At 45.8% G+C, this 21,865-nt stretch overlaps 1 protein-coding gene across 2 annotated transcripts in view; it reads left to right on the top strand.

Moving 5' to 3' along the window:
- Positions 1–473: 473 nt before the first annotated feature.
- SNX9 (sorting nexin 9) overlaps positions 474–21,865 on the top strand; it is a 51,787-nt gene continuing 30,395 nt past the window's right edge. The window contains exons 1-7 of one of the 2 annotated variants that reach the window (XM_061567732.1): positions 474–653; positions 5,738–5,824; positions 9,353–9,427; positions 12,298–12,471; positions 14,347–14,431; positions 15,735–15,930; positions 20,233–20,317. In XM_061567732.1, the coding sequence (XP_061423716.1) occupies positions 642–653; positions 5,738–5,824; positions 9,353–9,427; positions 12,298–12,471; positions 14,347–14,431; positions 15,735–15,930; positions 20,233–20,317 (714 nt within the window). In that variant the 5' untranslated portion in view covers positions 474–641. The remainder of the gene's footprint in view (positions 654–5,737; positions 5,825–9,352; positions 9,428–12,297; positions 12,472–14,346; positions 14,432–15,734; positions 15,931–20,232; positions 20,318–21,865) is intronic. The other variant, XM_061567739.1, reaches the window with a different exon arrangement.

A 21,865-nucleotide genomic window follows, 5' to 3' on the forward strand; every position in this document is an offset into this window, starting at 1 on the left:
TCGCGAGCACCTATGAAGGCCGGCACAGCTCACGAGGGGGTGGGTAGCCAGCACCACGCCCAAGCTGCCTTTATCTCCCCAGTGGCGATGTTTTTACGCACCGGCCCTGGACCGGTTCAGATAATTGTCACTGGATGTTGGCCGTGAGCGGGAATCGAACTCAGGATCCGCCAGGTTCGTAGCGCAGCGCAGCTACCGCTCCTACGGACAACCCAACCCACACATTCTACATTTAAAGCTCACTGCAAGGATTCACATTCTTTGTTTTTTTTCGGTAAAGTCACGTAGGTGACGTGACTTTACCAACCCACACACTCCGTGCACAAACAGGGGGGCATCCTGCCACGGGAACTCAACTTCCCGTGCCCCCCCATCCACCACCCACCACCACCACCACCGTAGACACCCTCCCGGGCTCTGGTTAAACTTTCACCACTTTTTACATCCAGCGCCCGTGGCCAAAGGTCGCGCGGGTGGGGGAAACGGTCACATGACGACGCACGGAACTCTCGGCGCTTTTGCGGACCGACGGCAGGGAAAGCGTCGCGCCCTCGATTCGTTTCTGCGCTTCTGGGGGAGCTTCGGGAGAACCTCAAAGGCACGGGCGGGGTCAGGGAGCCAGCTCCCCCCCACGCCATCCGATGGCTTCGCAGGTAAGAAGAGCGGTAGATGGGGGGGGGGGGGGGTCGATCCAGACGACGTTTGAGTTTTTTTTTATAAACCTGGAGTGTCGGGGGGGGGGGAGAGGGGGGCTTCTGCTAAACGGGGATCCCTGGTCCGGCCACGGTGTTGAAAGCCCTCTCGGGGAGTTGCGTTGCACGGGGAGGGCAGGCCGGGCGTTTTCGTGGCAGTGCCGCTACCTAGAGTTCAACCTGGTCTTTGTACCCGACGTTGTCGGTTCTATTGATCTATTTCAACAATCAGAAATCGTGTGTGTGTGTGCGCGCAGCAGTTCACGGTTAAGGAGGAGGCCGAGTTTTGAAAGTTCAGTGGAACTGTGGCGGGATGATGGGCCATGATGGTGATGGGTTTGGTTTGATTTTGTCCGAAACCACAGTTTTTCGTTTGAGCCGGGAACGTTTTGGCAAGCCAACGTCGTACAGTAGTAGGTGGGTAAAGGCAGAAGTAATGCTGTGTGGAAATCGTTTTTGTTTCAAAGTATGCTGCTATTTTAAGGTAAGACTTTGAACTCAAACAATGTTGAGCAACACCCACAATTGGCATGTATACATTTAATTGGGACAATGTTCCTGATGCAAACAGATTATTATTATATATATGTTTTACAGGAAACTAAATGCGTGTTGGATGTTGCTGTTGTAAGCAGAGACACAGAGTGGTGGACTAGTTCACCCACCGCACTATTAAACCCGCAAACCTGAGCTTGAATCCCAGGTGACAGCCAACATCGTTGGCAAGCGGTTGTTTCAACTTGTCATGGAGCACCTTGAACCCTTCAACAACCCTCGACTGGTCGGAGTGTTTGCCCGCACAGTCGCGAGAAGTCGACGTACTCCGTAAAACGGTTCTCTTTTTAACAGGATCACGCGGTCACTTTGGGGAGGGGGGGTTAGTTAACACATTCCTTGGAAGTATGACTCCACGGGCTAATAACTTCCGTGGCCAGAGATACTTGTGCGGACATGTCCTGGAGCTTCCCCTGCACCAACCCTGACCAGGGTGGCAAAGTGTACGGTCAAAGCAACCGCATTTGAGTTGGGGCAGGGGGGCATTCTATCCAGCAGTCGTGGTTTGACTACTCAGCGATTCATACCATGTCAACCATTCTATCAGGGCCCTACTTTACTAGAGACCAATTCAGAGCTTACTGATCACCCCGTGCCCTTATAAATCGTTCATCCCACAAAGTCCCCATCCACAAGAGAGAAACACAAAGACACATGTTGTTGCCCGTGTTGAAACGGCTGTATGCCGTATGGACATGAAAACTCAATTTCCATGCACAAGAATACGGGGTAAACCGTATGGGTTGTGACCGGATTATCCTAGTAGCAAAAGTAGCATATGCTACGAGTCCCCGCGCTAAATGCTTTCAAGCTATTCAATTCCGGTTCAGTGATTCTGCACTTGTTCTATAACTATAGTACTATACCGCCTTCAACTTGTATGAACGACTGGGTGTTTAAGGTTAGCGATTTGTCGTATTATCTGGCTGTATAACAAATGAAAAAATACAATTTACTATGAAAGTAAAAAATTCGTGTTTTAATATTAACTTATTTTTTCTTATGGCCCCTTGAATAACATAGCTTAGTCCGGCACTGGTCGTGACAGTTATGGAGATGTAACATCGTTTTTTTTTATCGGAACCGTGCGCCCCGGGGGTGACCCCTTGGAGGGCACGTGGCGATCACGTGGCCCCACACCTGCGTCGATCCTTGTTCACAAAACCTCCTCCAGTCGCCATCGCATTTGTCACGAGTCTCCCTTGCGAAGTCATTCGTCTCGCAGTACTCCTCCTCCTCATCCTGCCTTTCTGATTCCCGTTCACTTTAACAACAAAATCTTCTTCAGCGAGTGGTTATTCTAATGCGAGGTGTGTGTGTGTTTTTTAATTGACAGGATGGATGTAATTTTTAAAAAAATACGCGCACTTCCAAAAAATATTATCTATTATATTTTCATATCTGGCTGTCGCCTGATGAAGCTAGTTGTAATTACTGGCGAAACGTCGTACTCAGATTGTAAATGTTGTGGCTTTGCTCTCTAACACACGAATTGGCATGTTCTGTTTACAGTGACACACCTTACTAATTGGCTGTGTCGGGTGGTGGCGGGTTTAACGACACATTTATATATTTATATGCGATCTAACCAAAAAAAACAGTATTATGGATCTCATCTGTATGGCTTTCCTTTGTCAATCTACTGCTGGATGAGGGTCTCCCTCAAACCGTGCCGGTCGTGGGTGATTTGACTGTACCCTATTTGCCAGGTTACTGAAGGTGGGGACTCATAGAAGTAAAATGTTATCGATTGCTCTGCCCTTGCTCTCTGTTGCCCGCAACTTTGCTGCACAGCAACCTGTCACTTCAAACCTGTTTTAATCTGAAGATCACCTGGCCATAATCAGGCTACAAAGGTGTAGGCCTTTCCTAATGTGTCTAATAATGATAATAAGTGCATTTCGGTTTAGTGGTTCGTGCCAGTGAATCACACACTGCACTATTAACCTCGTGACCGAAGTGTGATTCCCATCCACGGCTATAACATTAATGCCAAATTGATAGATGACCCGATCCTAGACTTCCCTGCCACACCAACCCACACTGACCAGCGTGGTGAAGCATGGTCAAACAAAGCACATGGTGTGTGCGGGAGGCCTGCATACAACAGCGGATTGACAAATGGTTGTTTATTTTGTATTTAGATGTGTTGCAGACTCTAACGAATCAGACATTTTATATTCAGGACAGTGTGGTTACTTGGAAAGCAATCTGTAAATCAGAGCACAAGATGCCAATAGGGGCCGTCCATAAATGACGTCACGCACCGGGGGAGGGGGGGGGTCAGACATTTGTGACGATGTGTGACGAGGAGGGGGGGTGAGAAATGTGACGTCACATGAAAATGCACAACTTTAAATAAATATAGACAACACGTTCTACATAATTAAATATACTTTTTAATAAATGTTTTCTCCTACAACATCAGAGTGCAGCGCCACATTAAATACGCACTATAATGACAATAGTTTAAAGCGATTTGAAGCATGTTTTATTTTGGGGGGGGGGGCAGAGCTTTGTGACGTCATATTTGAGGGGGGGGTCTGACTTTTGGTGGCGTCGTGTGACGAAGGGGGGGGGGGGGGTAAAAAATCGTCCAAAATCGCGTGACGTCATTTATGGACGACACACGTTACTAGGAAAAACTAATACAACTTAAACATTTGAATAAAAGGGAAGATAGGCGTCGCAGTGGTTAGCGCATCGCGTAATAAACACACTGGTCTGAGTTTGATTCCCGGTCATGTCTAGCATCAAGGGAGAATGATATCTGGACTGACAATTTCTGTTCCCCTTTTACCAAACCACACTAACCGGCAAGGTGAAGTATGGTCAAACAACCACCATGGTGAATACGGCTTTGGGGGGGGGGGGCAGTGAGGCCTTCTTGCAGCAATGAAATAACATTTCTATCAATGAAAAATCTTGATTTGAAGCTTTCGTGACTGCAGGAATCCATATATTCTTTGGTTCTTTCGGTAAAGTCACGTAAATAAAATTTTATTTTATAAAGTCACAAAAGAAAATTTTATTTTATTTTTACCTGCGTGACTTTACCGAAAGAACCAAAGAGGATAAAAAATATTTCATTGTGAATAGCCGAGCCATCTCTCCTTTTGCTCTTTATTTATTTTTAAACCAGTGAACAAACCATACAGTTGGGCTGATTTCCTCTCTGGAGCTTTGCCAGGTTGTCGCGGGATTGCACGGGAGAGTCCACGGCATCCAGCCGAGTTTATTTCCTCAATGTAATTTTAGCTCCTCCAGGAAAGAGGCAATGACGTCTCAAGGTCTGATAAGGGGACCGCCAATAAAGCGGCACAAAGGCAAAAGATCCACCGTACAGCCTTCACAGACTGTTGGGGCAAGTGCTGTTTGCGAGCACCTATGCAGGCCGGCACTGCACACGAGGAGGGTGGGTTGCTTAAACCACACACTGCACCAGGTACTCATTTGAGGCTGAGTCGACTTAGGGGAGGAGGGCCCAGGATCGGTTCAGATAAATCGTCATTGGTGGTGGCGGTGAGCGGCAATCGAACCCGGGTCGCTGGGTTCATAGTTCAGCGTGCTAACCACTACACCACCGTTCCCCATGATAGAACAGTACAGTACGGACCAGTAAAACTTACTGCAGGTCCGGCTGGGTTAGGTTACATAAAAGTCTGAGGTGGGTGTGATTATGATTTATTATTATGGCTATTTTTGTATGATGCGTATTTAGTCAGGAAAGCCTCACTGAGTCTCAAGACACTTTTGTCAAGAGGGTCCTGCCAAGTTATTTTGTCATTCGGGGTCAATGTTGCTGCTCTGTGTAATCCCAATTGAGTAATTTGTCGGTCAATTTTCAGCATTTGGATGTTTGGCCAATAGCAGTTACATTGTATTTTTTAGCTATGGCAGGAAACCACGGAACATGCAATCTGGACACAGAGAGGCACCCGAGTCAGGAATCAAACCCAATGCCTTTTTGTTGTGAGGCATACGTGTTACCACTGCGCCACCCAAACGAAATTTTCATCCATGTACTCTGTAATGAGTGTGTGTACTCGTATGTAATGCACATTTATTTAAGGACGCTACTGGAGAGTTGGAGGCAGGCACCCTCCGAGAATCAACAGAAGGCAGAGGAGTGACGCTCACAACAACGAGCAGTGCCCCGGGCGGCTAAAACGCAGAAAGTTGGCACAGCAGGGGGTACAGGTGGTGCGTGCATCTGCTAGTTATCTCAGTCAGTAAACCCATGGCACCTGGGTCTCTTCCGTGACATCCTGCCAGCGAGCCTTCGACACGTCACGTTGCCTCAAAGTGCACCTAGCATGGCACAAGCGCTGGTGGTGCCGTCACCGCCACTAAATAGTGAACGGCGGTTGTTGTTGTACGTGCACATTACTCGCACGTCCAGACAATACATGGTGAATGGACTAAACACGCATGTACATGTGTGTGTGTTTGGGTGCGTGTATGTCCCTGTTGTTTGCTCGCATTTGCAGGCCAAAGTTCTCTATGACTTTGAGGCGGTCCCGGGATCGGGAGAGATCTGCCTTGCAGCCAACGAGATCATCACGGTCACGGACATGGTGCGGTTACACACACGGACACGTCGACAACCTTCGGGGCCCTTCATTAGAAACGAGGGGCACGAATTGCCGATGACGATGCCTCGCGTAAAGTGGCAGGGCCGTCTGAAGGAATGTCTCTGTGCGGTAGATGTGCGATGATGGTTAAATTGAGTTGCTGCTTTGTATTCCAGACACTACCTCGGCAGTTGAACGCGTAGGCTTTCGCGACCAATGTTAAACCTAACATAGGTTTTTTTTTTTTAGGGGTTGGATCGCGTAAATATAAATGTGTCGTTGAAAACCGCCACCAGCCACGATAGCCAGCTATCGCCTCGTGAAGCTCGTTGTCATCACCAGCAAAAAGTCGTTCTCGAATTGTAAATGTTGTGGGTTTACTCTCCACCACACCGGTGAGCTGAAGTAGTAACCCATTGGCACGTTTTGTTCACGTGACAAACCTTACTGACTGGTTGTCGGGTGGTGGCGGGTTTAACGACACATTTATATTTACGCTAACTCAAAAAATCCTTCAGTATGGAGTACCTGCACAGGTGACACCTGGACGAGCCCTGGTCACCTGCCCAACCGTCAACCCACATTAACCAGGCTGGTCAAACAACCCCCAGGACTGACACGGCACGAAGGAGGCATTTATCCACCAGTGGATTGACAATGTGATGGATATTCTTATTGTTGTTATTAACCACCCCCCCCCCCCCCCCCATCATTCTCAGATGTTTTTTTTACTGATTGATTGCTTCTGTGAACAGGTGTCTTTTATACAGGTAACAAGCTGAGATTAGGAGCACTCCCTTTAAGAGTGTGCTCCTAATCTCAGCTCGTTACCTGTATAAAAGACACCTGGGAGCCAGACCCCCTCTCAATCTTTCTGATTGAGAGGGGGTCAAATACTTATTTCCCAGCTGCAGTCAAACCCCCTTTAACTAGCGCTGCTGCCACATCCATTTGTCAGCCTTCAATCTTAACCCTGGCACTTGCCACCGCCGCCTGAGGTGGAGAATAAAAAATTAACCCGTAAAAACAAAGTATTTCACTATAAATCTTTTATATGCGTGGCGACTAGAGTCCTCTCGTCCTCTGGCTTGAGATGGCTGCCACCTATGGGTCAGATGATTGCCTGCCACCATTAAGCAATTGGTAATAAAATATTAAATTTTTTTTTCTAAAAAGTGTAAAATTTTTGTAATTTTTTTTCAGGAAAATAAATTGTCACGCACAACGAGTCTATGTGCAAAATGTCAGCGAGATTGGATAACGGGAAGTGGGTTAAAAACGACCGAAAGATTTGCACGGTCATAAGCGCGCAAGCAAGCAAGCAAGTGAACTTAATATAAAGGATTTAAAAATAACCAAATTTTATTTCATTCAGACGGCGAGCTCTGATAAGTGTTCGGACGCATTGAGGGCCCGCAGACCAATATAGAATGGGTCGTGTCGACGTGTCGCCGACTTAACGACAATTGTCTAAGGTGTTCTATTTATCTTCTTGGTTCTTTCGGTAAAGTCACTTAGAAGGGAAATAATAAAATAATAAAAATAAAACATAATAAAATACAATTCTCACGACGTTTTGGCCACAACGCAAGCAGCGTCATTCAGACACTGTCTTTCCGACAGACCTGTTCTTCACCTGAGGACAGCTGCTTGCGTTGTGGCCGAAACGTCGTGAGAATTGTATTTTATTATGTTTTATTTTTATTATTTTATTATTTCCCTTCTACGTGACTTTACCGAAAGAACCAAGAAGATGAATCCCTGCAGTCATGAAAGCTTTAAATCGAAAAGTGTTTTATTTAGTTGTTGGGTAATTGTCGGTTTCAGAAAAGTAGGGGGGTCGGGGGAGCGTTTTAGATGGATCGAGAACGGGAGCTGAATTGTGTGGAGGTGAAATACGGTGGGGCAGCTGGTCTCGATCATTTTGCTGTCACCATTCGCAGCGTGAATGACGCCTTTTGTTCAAGGCTAAGTGAGTGGCCATTAGGGTGCCATTACGTTTAATGAGAGCGTCCGGCGTAAACATTAAGGGAACTGAAGGTTAAGATAAATTGATCGCGAGTGGCGATGCACGATTCTTTAGCCCGTTGCGGAATCAACCCGGCGGTTCGGGTTTTGATGCCCAGCCACACTGACGTGGGTGCCGAGTGACACCTGAATCCCTCCTCCTGGAGGGGCCCCTCACCAAGCAGTGATTTACAAAAGGGCCGTGGTTCAAGACACGAGTCGGATTTCACCGCATTGGCTCCACAACGTGCAAGCCGTGTTACAGGCTTAAGTTGCGTTCGATAACTTCGGATGGTGTGCGACGTTGTAAGAGCGCGGCAGAGTTCGCGTGCAGCAAAGTTGCACCATTTTGCAGCCGAAGGCTCGAGAGCAACGGCCACGAGTTGCGATACGACGGTTAGAATCCTGCGACACGTCGCGCAACACGAGCACGTTGGTGGCTCACATCCGAACGAACAAAAAAAACAATTGGGCCCTCTTAGCAGCAGCAGCAGGGGCTAATTGTGTGCACATTTCTCCTGTGACGCGTGTTGCTTTTGTAACGAGAATTGGATTTAACGCGATGAACGTATTGGGGAACACGTATTTTTACAACGCGGACGCAAGTAGGAATAAGAGGTCGTAGCGGCTAACTCGGCGTAGCATCACGCAAGACGGGATGCTGCTGGATGCTTCTCGGTGCTACCCATGCGCCCTCAGTCTTTGTTCAGCCTGCGTACGCATCTCACGTGTTGTCGCGCTTTACCCCGTGATATATATTATTTATTACAACGCGATTTTTCCATAACGCGGTGTTATTCATGAACGCAACAACCGCATTATAGGAGAACGGACTGTACGTACTGTCCCCTTGTGGGTCCTGGCTATAGCAGGAGAGGTCACTTGGCCACCCTCGTTGTTGGAGGTTCCACGGTTCGAATCCAGCAACCGCCCTGATCATTACTGCGGTGTGCAATGACCAAAAATAACACTACGTGCCGTCTGCTTCACAGTGGACATTTAAGACCCCCCCTGACATCATTTCAGGGGTCGAATAGAAATAATAATTTGCCTGCAAATTACTCAGTTGGTTTTATACACACGGCAATCATCACCCCCTACGAGCAGATTAATGCCCTCAGGTTACTCCTGCAAATGATACTGCACTATCGTGGTCTCTCGGCTCCCACCAGGTTAAACAAAATAGACTTGAAACTTTCAGAGAAGAGGAGCTCTGATGTCCTACAATTGTACATCACACACGCAACGACTAGCTCTTACTGAGCGTATTCGTCCGTGCGCTAAAAAAAACCCCACAACCGTGGCATTTGTAAAATCACAAAAAATATGCGGACTTCTCTTAGCAAGATATTAAAAATATGTTGGTGGTATTTGGACACCCAAAGTGGCTGCATCCCTGCTCGTGCCCCCCCCCTCTCTCGCCCCCCTCTCTCGCTCCCCTTTCTAGCCCCCCTCTCTAGCCCCCCTCTCTAGCCCCCCCCTCCCACCGCTTGTGTATTGACGTGATCGATGCTCATGTCGCAGACCATGGGCGAGGGCTGGTGGACCGGCGTGAACTCCGGGGGAGAGAACGGACACTTCCCAACCAACTACGTGGAGGTGCGCAGAGCCCGATGCACTCACCACCCTCCTCTCGTGATTCCGTGAAGCCCTCACTTTTGCTTGAAATCCGCTTGATCCACGTTTGAGTCACAGGTGTAGCCGGTATGGGCTTCTTTTAAACTATACTCTTTAAACTGTGCTACCTATTAACCAGAAGCGGATTTTGACTTCTATATTTACGGGGCAGGGATTCGCTTTGTCCCTCACATTAGGAATCGCAGGTGCATGTTATTTTTTATCTTAATTTTAAACTGCTGAAAATAAATTAATCAAGGTGCCCAGTTTGGGGGGGTGGGCATTATCCCCCCATTTCCCCCGCCCCAAACTCCGCCCATACTATTAACTACTATTTATTTTACCAGGTAAAGCCCACTGAGCTTGACAAAGCGTCTTATTACGTGGAAATGTATATCAGCCAAAGACTCTAAACGCACATTGTTTCTAAATGTGGAGGGAAAACCCCAGAGGACCCGGATGAAAATCCACTCGACCACAGGGAGAACATGCAAACTCCAAATCTACAGGCATCAACGTGGGGATCGAACCCACGACTTCCTGTATACCAGGCGAAGTAGTCAACATCTCGCCACCGCGACACCATGTGGCTCTCCCTATGGGTCTATGGGGTTCACCGCGTGTTGTTGGCCGGATTTCCCACTTTTGGTCGGGAGCTTCCTCAGGAACTGGATTAGTTGCAGGCAAAATGATCAACTGGAAGCCGGTCTTATTTTTTGCAGCGTTAAATCTGCAAATGGTCAGTAATAGAAGAATGGTAAATATTGCTCCGTTTCTAACTTTACAACCGTCGTAACTATGTAATCCTGTAACATTTTGCTGCCGTATACGTAGATCAATACATGAAGTCTATTGTCAGTGTTAAAATCTCCTTAAAACAGGCCCCCAGTTAACACGTAGCCAAAAGGCCTTCAATCCAATCAGTACTTACATTTACAAGACAGCTACGACATCTTTCCCCAGAAGGCAGTCATAAAAACGATTCAATGCATGTCGTATATGTTACGTCTCACGAGGTTGTGCGTGTTGGTTTTGCCGATCGCTCGCTCGGTAAGATCATTGGACCCCGAAGCAGTTTTTCTTGCGCTCCAAGCTGCTCGGCAGAATGAGTTGGCTCAGGATTTCCAGGGAGCCAGGCGGGGGTGCCACGTGTTGTTACAAGGTGGCCCAGATGTCCTGTCACCCCACAATTAAATGATTGAAAACTTAATATTTTTAAAGTAAGTTTTTTTTACTTAAAATAGAAAATGAATGCGCAAAGGAACAAAAAATGTTCGGGGTCAATTAATTGGAGGTCACGACACATCTGGATCACTCTGTGCACGTGAGCAGCGCCCACAACCAGGGAAGGAGTCCACAAGTTTATTTCCCAAATGAAAAAAAAAACCCAGGCCAAGCGCCGTCAATAAAATAAAATGTGGGGCCTGTTATATGACAACGACGTTGGCTGGAGGTCCCATCCCATCCCTTACGCCATCATCGCCGTTGTCAAAGCGAGCGACTATGCCCCAGGAGTAGATTGTTACCCATATAAAACATTTTTCATTAATAAAGGGGCGCCACGGTGGTGTGATGTTATCTTCTTCGCCAGGTACGCAGGAGGTCGTGGTTCGATCCCGACCCTGACGCCTGCTGTGTATTTGGAGTTTGCATGTTCTCCCCGTGGTCGCGTGGATTTTTTTTCTCCAGTTTTCCCTGCACATTTTAAGACGTACATGGAGATTATTTAGATTAATTTGGTGCTATAAATATTCAAATGTTGGGACACTTTGTTGAGCTAACATTTGTGGCCAGGTCACTTCTGAAAAATAAGTTAATACCTCAGTGGGCTTTTCCTGGTAGGATGCGGATGGTTTAGTTGTGTTTGTATGTTTTTGTTTGATTTGTTTATCTTTCTTGTACTTTGCACTTTGTTCGTGTTTTTGTAGTGTTTGTTGTTGTAACGTTCTTAGCCGCCCCTACTGGACATCTGTGAAAGAGAGCTTTACAGCTCATCGGATTCCTCCAGGAAAAATATTCTGATTCTATACTCTTTGGTTCTTTCGGTAAAGTCACGTAGGTGAAAATAAAGCAAGAAATAATTTGCAGCAAATTATTTCTTGCTGTGGCTGTCCTACCTGATGACGGAGGCTTGTGTTGATTCCGAAACGTCGTGATTTAATTTAGTTATTTTTATTTATTTTTATTTATTATTATTTTTATTTTCACCGACGCGACTTTACCGAAAGAACCAAAGACTTTGGGTCCTTGCAGTCACGAATACCTCAAATCTAGAATATTCTGATTCTGTTTAGAATACTTGCTAAGAGCATGCTTTTGCACATGCTCTTATGGGACAGAGGCTAGATCGAAATTGTGTTCATAAAATTAAATTGGTGGCAAATATATTAGCCAGAATATTGCATCGCCGTATAACCTACATCTCGGGATTAGTTAGTTTGATATTTACTCACCAAACTATCGAGTAATTCAAACATGTTCTTGTATATTTCTTGTTGGGATGGCTCTGAGCTTGTGGCCCTGGTACAGTTGAACTGTACCCCTTTGATTTCGATTTAAAGCTTTCGTGACTGCAGGGATTCATCTTCGTGGTTCTTTCGGTAAAGTCACGTAGAAGGAAAATAATAAAATAATAAAATAAAAGTTTTTATTTTATTATTTACATTATACGTGACTTTACCGAAAGAACTAAGAAGATGAATCCCTTTGCTCCCCCCCCCCCCCCTCTGCGCTCTTTTCATCAGGCCTGGCCCCGGCACACCGTGTCACCTTAGTGGATCTGAGCGGTTGAGTCTGTGTTGACCCCCCACCCAACATTCAAATCCCCTCCCCTCTTAACTTTGTTTCCTCAGCTCATCGCAAACGCACAGAGCAGTGCCCCAGTGCCGATCCCCTCTGCAGCCAGCTCGTCTTACAACCCAGCCCAGGCTGCATCCCTCAACATTGGCCAGGGGTCATACAATGGGCAAACCCATGACCTGGATGGGGGCATCGAAGAGAATTCTGCCCTGACTGCTCATGACCAGGTGGAGTTTTCCCGTTGTTGCAGTGCAAACAAGTTATTGGATTTGGGCCGTGTTTGCGTTTTGTACGTTTGTGATGTGTTTAACCCTGCGGGGTTACGTTGCCAACAGAACAGAGGGCAGTGGGCGGTGTGCAGAGGCCCGAATTCCAGGAATGGTTGACAAAGAGGCTTCGCGTGCGCTTGATGTGAATGTTTGTCCAGTAACAATCTCGCCGAGTAACACACTTTTGTTTTTATCATAAAGATTCAGATTTTGGTTAGTTGGCCAATTATTTTAATCATAGTAGGTAAAAACAATATATATCTGTTGGAGTATAACACGTGTCATCCCATTGTGTCAAAGTAAAATTGATATAATTAAGGCAACAAGACGATCATATTCATTGCACGTAATGCTTCACCCACGCCGGCAATTCGACGAAATTATCACAATTTGAGCTTGCTATTCAATTCGGTCTTGTTTCTTTTCAGTCTTTGTTTCTCAGCTATTGTCTCATTAAGTTCCTCCGTAATTGTAGCGGCGTAACATTTGCATACAGTTTGCACGCGTGTCCTTACACGCACAATTCGATGCATGTACCTTGAGCACCAAAATGTGCTTGAATTGACGAATTGATTGTGCACTTCCTCTGCCCAGTGTGTGCAAACCTGTCACCCAGGGGCACAGCTGTCGATGAGTGTGCAGGCCATGCAACTGCACCAGGCTCACGGTCCAGAGAGCACCAGGCACTAGGCCACAAAGAGAGGGAGAATTGAAAGGAGGGGAGGGTTTGGCTGTTGCGTTGCTTGCACCAGGGCGCTTGTCAGCCACTTTTGTCACCTAACAAACGGCCCCTGCAAGTCAAACACTCAGCCTCGCTGTCTATTTCTTTGTCTTCCCTTAAAACACTCACTTATTTTCCCTCGCCCACCTCTTTCCCCATCCCTTCAACTTCCCTCCCCATTCATCACACACACTCGTCATTAACCACTCACCTTCATCGTCGTGTATTTCACTTGTCATCATCTTTTTCAGGTACTGCCATCTTTCTCATCAACTCATCTCATCTCATGACGCTATTCCGCGGTACAAATAGCTCATTCCTTTGTTCAGCTCCTTAGTCAAGGCACGAAATGAATTAAAATAAGAGAAGATCAAGTAGCTTTTGTTTTGAGTTTATGCAGCCAACTTGAGCGGTGACTTGACCTAGGGGTTCCGCTTTCGCAAGCTTGTTGCAGAAGGTTCCATGGTTGGATTCCAGCGGCCGCTCTGCTTATTGCTGTGGGCGCAATAACCGTGTTACTGCTCGCTGTCTGCTTGGCCGTGGACATCAAAGATTCCCCCCCCGATGTCGTTCGCAAAAGAGGATGCCATTGTGTGCTGGCGTCATCGTGCAAATTTGCCGATACTCTTAGGTTTTTTCGGTAAAGTCACGTAGGTAAAAAATTAAATTAAAAGTTAATAATGGAAATAAAATAAAATAATAAATCACGACGTTTCGGAGGCAACACAAGTCTCCGTCATCAGGTGGGACCGTCACAGCTAAAATTACTGCATCAAGTGAAAAAAGAAAACCTAAGAGTATGAATCCTTTCAGTCACGAAAGCTTCAAATCTAAAATCTAATTTGCCGAGTTTGGAAATTACCTGCAGATGACTCAGTTGGGACTATGCACGGCAATAATCGCCCACTACTGGCAGACTCGTGCCCCAGATGACTCTCGTATCCTCGCCTCTTGAATCCTCCCCTGGTTGAACAAAACGAACCTGATACTTGAACATCCATCCATGAGCGAGACACACCGCCGCCGCACGGCAGCGCGGGACATCTTGGCCTCTTCCTCTCTCCGCTCGCCAAATTTTGTCGCTGAAGTCTCCTTCTTTGCTTGTGCGACAGAATGCAAATGCTCATGCCGCCTCCTACCAGGGCATGGAGAACCGGGGCTATGACGAGTGGAATGCAGCACAAGGTCCGTCCACAGGTGAGAGCGAAACCACAGCCGGGGGCGGCAGCACTTGAGGGCATGGAGGCCCCTGAGCCATCATTCATAGGAGGTGCAAGTCCATTGGTAGAACAACAAAATCGAAGTGTGCCCATAGATCGTGTAATGCGTTCCAATATGTGTGTTGTCCTATGGAGTGTGTAATTGCTGGGGAGCTTTGGTGTCGTGATTGTGCACTGCGCTACGAACCCGGCGCTCGCAGCCGATAACTCATGTAGGTGACGAATATCCGAACCTTTACTGGGCAAATGGATTGGGGAATAAACACAAGTCAGAGACAACAATTATTTTTGAAGAAGTACGCGACTGTAGACAAGGCACACTGCGAGAAGCGATGATGGGTATACCGACGAGATTGGTAAAGTGAATGGCAGCCAAAGAAGAGAATGTGCCCATGGAGAGGGCATTCCCCCATGGAGATGGAGCAATTATATCCGTTCGTGCACAGGAGTGAGAGGGATTGTGAAATGTTCCAGAATGAGGGATGGCGAAAGCGTGGGGACGTCTTCATCCAGCAGTGGGTAGACCATGTATGTCTTCTGATGAGGATAATGAAAGTCGACCTCAACATCGATTAAAGGGACATAGGCTGTCATTGGATATTCCCACAAAGCGTTGAGTCATTGTACGCACGCACTCGCTCTGGCGAGACGGAGTGAAGCTAATGCAGCGCATAGACACCCAAAGGGATTACGCAATAGCCGGCACAAATTATTCTCAGCTAGCATTGAGAGGCGTTCAACACAAGTGACATTCCATATCGTAAGTGGAGCAGCGAAGGAACGTGCACATTTTCTACGTTAGTAAGCGATGTTAGGTGCCTGATATCTCGGCCGAATGGCTGAGAGGTTAGAGGGGAGAACCAGCACAGCTGATAACCTGGGTTCAACTCCAGGCAGCTGCCCATGGTGAGGTCATTGTCTCAAATTGGTGACAAATTACTGCATAAAAAAACATCACGTTACATTTGGTTTGGATTCCTGCCCTGAGAATAATAATAATAATAAACTGTTTGACTTGTCATATAACGAACATTACTTGCATATGTTGAGCGGGAGGAAAAGAGGTCACTTGAAGGGATCTCAGAAGTAGCTCTGTAACATCCACTTCTGTGGCCCACTCTCTAACACTTCTGTGGTCCGCTGTGACAGATCTGAATGGATTTTTGCACCTCATGACACGACGCGGGTATAGCACAATCGCGATAACATTTGTGGGGAAATGACAAAAGATGATCAGAAAAAAATGCGTCCACCCATCCTCTCGGTGTCGTCCCCCACAGCACGAACCGGGGCCGGTGATGACAACTGGGAGGACGAAGTCTGGGACGATGCAAGCGAATTCTCGCCCATCACCCCCATGACCCCTCTGCCCGGCACCAACTTTGCACTGGGGCAAGGGCAGCAGCAAGCGGAGGTGGCCGCTCCTGGGCCGTCCACGCTCGTGCGGACCAACACCATGAGGAAAGGCCTGCAGAGGTGCCCGTTTCACTCATCGCCCAGGAGCAGCGTTTGTTAGTTACGAGGAACGGAGACTTTAGAGCTGCTCGGTTGTGGACTGAGATGCTGTCGCGGTGTCATGGACGGCACGTTGGACTTGCAATTCGAAGTTTGCCGGTTTGATTGGATCTCCCGGTGCGCGGCAGTTGAAGCAGTCGTCAGGTTTCTTAAATCTCCCCGCTCTTCTGTCCACCGAGCAGTGTAAATGGGTACGGTACACTTCGTCAGTCGGCAGGTTGCGTGTGGTGGGGTAAAGCGTGAGGACTGCCACCTGTTCCAAAACATTTGGCCGGCGAGGAAGAGTTGACAAAATATCCTCTCGCTCTACCTCGAGTAGGGGCCCTTTCAGCAGTGATGTGAGTGGGCGATTGAGAAAGCTGCACCTTTACTACTGCACATTGGTGAACGTTTAACTTTTATTATTGCCGCATTGCGCTTAAAATGTGGCGATATGTTGACTACCTCGCCTGGTATCCAGGGGTCGTGGGTTTGATCCAGACCCTGACGATGCATATATATTTGGAGTTTGCATGTCTCTCCCTGTGGTCGCATGGATTTTTCGCCAGGCCCTCCTGTTTTTCCCTCCACCTTTAGAATTAATGTCACGTGTTTAAAGTATTTGGCTGCTATACATTTGCACATAATAGGCCAACTTCGTTCACTACTAGGGTTTTTCTCATTTTTTCTGGCAACAAAACTGACACCTTTTGCAAGGAATCATGTTAACATTAACCACAATACTTGCAGTCAAATGCAAACAAAAAACAATACTCTGATATTTCGATTTGAAGCTTTCGTGACTGCAGGGATTCATCTTCTTGGTTCTTTCGGTAAAGTCACGTAGAAGGAAAATAATAAAATAATAAAAATAAAACATAATTAAATAATTCTCACGACGTTTCGGCCACAACGCAAGCAGCCGTCTTCAGACTCTGCCTTCTCGACAGACCTGTTCTCCACCTGAAGACGGCTGCTTGCGTTGTGGCCGAAACGTCGTGAGAATTATTTTATTATGTTTTATTTTTATTATTTTCCTTCTACGTGACTTTACCGAAAGAACCAAGAAGAAGAATACTCTGATCATTTATGCATTGTCCTTGAAACTGATTGAAACAGTTTTTGACTGCAAGTATTGTGGTTAATGTTAACATGATTCCTTGCAAAAGGTGTCAGTTTTTATGCCAGAAAAAAAAGGGGGAAACCCTATTAGTATATTTTGGTACTGGCAAAGGAGGCCTCATGATGGAGCCACTTCGTTCAGTTATCATTTGTGATATTCAGGTCACTTCTGAAAAATTAACCCGTAAAAACAAAGTTTTTCACTATAAATCCTTTATATGCGTGTTCAATGGGCCACAACCCAGTCCACATTGGTCTTTGAAACGGACGGCTAGAGTCCTCTCGTCCTCTGGCTTGAGATGGCTGCCACCTATGGGTCAGATGATTGCCTGCCACCATTAAGCAATTGGTAATTAAATATAAAAAAAATTTTACCTAAAAAGTGTACAATTTTGGAAAAAAAATTTCACGAAAATAAATTGTCACGCACAACGAGTCTGTGTGCAAAATGTCAGCTCGATTGGATCACGGGAAGTGGGTTAAAAAACGACCGAAAGATTTGCACGGTCGTAAGCGTGCAAGCAAGCAAGCAAGTGAACTTAATATAAAGGATTTAAAAAGAGCTATACAGCTCAGTGGGCCTTACCTGGCAAAATAAAAATGGTTTTGTTTAGAAATCCATGATTTCACCTGCAGGCATTATTTGATGAGCAATAACGATGCACTGTAGTAGTCATAATATGAGTGCATCATAATTGTTTTTTTACCCTTTTATCTGGCAACAAAACTAACACCTTTTTAACGAGGAGTCATGTTTGCATAGACTACAATACCTGCAGTCATAATGCAAACAAAAAACATAACTCTGATAATGTATGCACTGTCCTTGAAGTTGATTGGTCCACACCCGAGACAGCTTTCCTTAGAGCCTAGTCTCACATGGGTTGGACCAGATGACGCCAAAAGGCACACAACTCAAAGACAATGCACCATCAGAGTATGAGAGCTCGGGGTAAGCATTTACACCATTGGTACCTCATTTGCCAGTAAAAAAATATGATAATTGTTTTTTTACCCTTTTATCTAGCAATAAAACTGACACCCTTTTTTACGAGGAGTCATGTTTGCATAGACCACGATACCTGCAGTCATAATGCAAACAAAAAACACAACTCTGATAATGTATGTACTGTCCTTGAAGTTGATTGGTCCACACCCGAGACAGCTTATGACTGCAGGTATTGTGGTCTATGCAAACATGACTCCTCGTAAAAAAGGTGTCAGTTTTGTTGCCAGATAAAAGGGTAAAAAACCAATTATCATATTTTTTACTGGCAAATGAGGTACCAATGATGAGTGCATCATAATTGAAATAGTAATGCAGTATAGTACATGGAGTATAAATAGTTATGGTGCATGCAGTATATATTTTTTTTTATTAATCTGCATGCCAGTAAAATGAAAGGTTTTGTGTGCTGTTCGTAAATGCATTTGGCCCTCTGAAAGCTTTTGTTATTTTCTGGTAGTTATGGTCCGCCTATTGGCTATTAAAATCGGTGGGAGAAATAGCTCCGCTCATGAATAAAATAAAAATTCCCATCTCATTCCCTGCGTCCTAAATGCACTTATATAAAAAAAATGAAGGCCATTTAAATGTGTTTCACTTGAATTACATACTTTCTATGCGGGATATTTTAAAAAGAAAATTACATCTGGATTCCTAAACCCCTTTTACTAAAAGTATCAGAATTAAGTTTGAAAAGTATACAATCCTATGCCAGAATTCACAATCGTGCTCCATGCCAGCCCTGCAGAAGTAGGTTTTGATTGAATCCTAATAAATCCAGTCTGGAGGTGAGTGCGTGGTTCAGGGGGCAAACGTTGAGCCAAAGGACCTGAGCACTGCTGAGAACCTGGGTTCGAATCCAGGTTTTGGCTATTCATAATCAAACCGGGTTCTTAAATGTACTGAATATTATGGTATCAGCCCAATCACCAATGGCAGAATTAGAAAAACTAATTCTGTTAAATCTTGATTTGAAGCTTTCGTGACTGCAGGAATCCATACTTGCGATCGCAATGCAAGCAATTGCTTGCGAATTGCTTGCGTTATGATCGAAACGTCGTGATCTATTATTCTTTCGACCTATGTGACTTTACCGAAAGAACCAAAGAGTATAAATTCTGTTAAATTTGGTTTTCATATAATTCAGTTTATACCAGCTCCGTGGACGGGAACAGGTTTGAAGTTCACCATTGGAACCTCATTTGCCAGTAAAAAATATGATAATTGGTTTTGGCGCCTTTTGGCGTCATCTGGTCCAACACCATGTGAGACTAGGCTCTAAGGAAAGCTGTCTCGGGTGTGGACCAAAAAACTTCAAGGACAGTGCATACATTATCAGAGTTATGTTTTTTGTTTGCATTATGACTGCAGGTATTGTGGTCTATGCAAAGATGACTCCTTGTAAAAAAGGTGTCAGTTTTGTTGCCAGATAAAAGGGCAAAAAAACAATTATCAAGTTTGAAGTTCATGATGATGCAATGCAATCCCCTATACCAGCGCATGCCAGAAGGTGCAGCAGCCCCCTAATATGGACACTAGTCAATTTAAGGAATCTGCGAAATAGTTGTCTAACATCACCTTCCATTAACCACAAACAAACATCGCAATGAAATAAAAAAAGAAGACTCCAGCCATTCTCAAACTACCAGTGGATGAAAGACTTCCCACGGCGTGTCGGTCTTGGGCAGAGGTCGCAAACGGGTTTTGATTCCTTACCCGTACCCAGCCGCACCAGGGTCGCAAATGGGTACCCATACCGGGTACGGGTACCCGTTCCCTACCCGTACCTGTACCCTACCCGAAATGAGTGACAAACGGTTACTCACCAGTGACTCACGACCTACCCGTACCCGTACCCGGCAGCACCAGGGTCGCAAACGGGTAGCCGGGTATTGGGTATGGTACGGGTATCGGGTACCCGGTTGCGACCTCTGGTCTTGTGGGTTTGTGACTATTTGTGACGAAGTGGGATTGACAGCAGAGGACCGCTTCTGATATCGCCAACAACCACCGCTGCGACCCGTCCACCCAAAAATAACAATTGTGACGCGTGAATAAAATATCGTCAAATTAGAAATATTTTTTTTTTAAATCTCTGCTTGTGGCAGTTGCGTATTGAGGAACACTCACGAGAGGCGCCTTGGTTCTCGCTTCAGGTTTTCTATGTATGCCAAGCACGGCATGGACGGCTACCTGTCGGGGAAGGTCGTCTTGAAGAACAAAGAGAGGATACTCATTATGGTACGTTGTGTTCTGTTGTCCAACTTTTCTCATTGTTCGTGGGTATTCTTTTTTTTATATAATGAGAATGTGCCACATATTTACACTTTAAAGCAGGCTGGGTTTTTTTTAAAATCCTTTATATTAAGTTCGCTTGCTTGCGTGCTTGCTTGCTTGCTTACGACCGTGCAAACCTTTCGGTCGTTTTTTAACCCACTTCCCGTGATCCAATCGAGCTGACATTTTGCACACAGACTCGTTGTGCGAGACAATGAATGTTCGTGAATTTTTTTCCAAAATTTTACACTGTTTAGGGAAAACAAATTAAATATTTAATTACCAATTGCTTAGTACTGGCAGACAATCATCTGACCCATAGGTGGCAGCCATCTCAAGCCAGAGGACGAGAGGACTCTAGCCGCCACGCATATAAAGGATTTAGAGTGAAAAACTTTGTTTTTACGGGTTATACTTATTGTTGTTGTTGAAAGAACTTTTAGCCTCACAGAATATCCAAAGCGGGGGGGGGGGGGGGGGGGGTGGAAGCAAAACAAACAATCAGTCACCCAAAGCTGGAATTTGGACGGAGGGGGCCGTAACTTAATCACGAGGGTCTCCCTGTTGAAAGTTCCAGTGGTTCAATGTGAAAACGGCAACGGTCGTAGGACTTTCCCCAATGAATCGAACGCAGCGCCGTGCCCACAGAATTATTACATTACAAGCGGCGGCAGTGGGACGAGGCCTAACTTTAGCACGGCCACATCTTCTGCCTGTACGGCAGTTAACACCGCAGATAAAAACAAATTGTGGGGCCATGTGGGAGACAGCCTGTGACTAAATCACCCAGATTGTACCCAATCTCGAAAGCTAAGTGGGATTTTGTTTCCTGGCTAGGGTGTGCATGGCCAAGCTCCATAACTTAGCTTTCTCAAGATCTGATGATGCTGGATGTGATCTCCAGCGGAACGTCGTGTAACAGTGTCAATACTCTTTGGTTCTTTCGGTAAAGTCACGTAGGTGTTAAATAAAATGAATTAAATCACGACGTTTCGGGCACAACACAAGCGTCCGTCATCAGGTGGGACAACCACAGCAAGAAACAATAGCTAGAGTGGGCAAAGAACCACAGAGTATGGATCCCTGCAGTCACGAAAACTTCAAATCTAGATTAAAAGTGTCAATATTTTTTGCTTGCTTTGCAACATTCTTCTTTTGCCCACGTAACAACGCGATCCGCCAGTGTTTCCCCTCCACATTTAGAAACACGCGTTTAGATTATTCGGCTGCTCATATAAATTCCCGCACGCAGTAAGGCACTTCCATGAGTTATCGTGTGCGGGAGAGGTCGCGTCTGAAAAAGAGCTCAAAGCCAAGTGGCCTTGACCTGGTAAAATAAAATGAGTTTATACTCTTTGGTTCTTTCGGTAAAGTCACGTAGTTAGAAATAAAATAAACTAAATCACGATGTTTCGAATGTGTTGCGATTGAAACGTCGTGATTTAATTGATTTTATTTCTACCTACGTGAATTTACCGAAAGAACCAAAGAGTATGGATTCCTGCAGTCACG

Source organism: Lethenteron reissneri, chromosome 5 (assembly GCF_015708825.2).
Source record: "Lethenteron reissneri isolate LAM-NWPU_2019-01 chromosome 5, ASM1570882v1, whole genome shotgun sequence".
Classification (NCBI taxonomy): Eukaryota; Metazoa; Chordata; class Hyperoartia; order Petromyzontiformes; family Petromyzontidae; genus Lethenteron; species Lethenteron reissneri.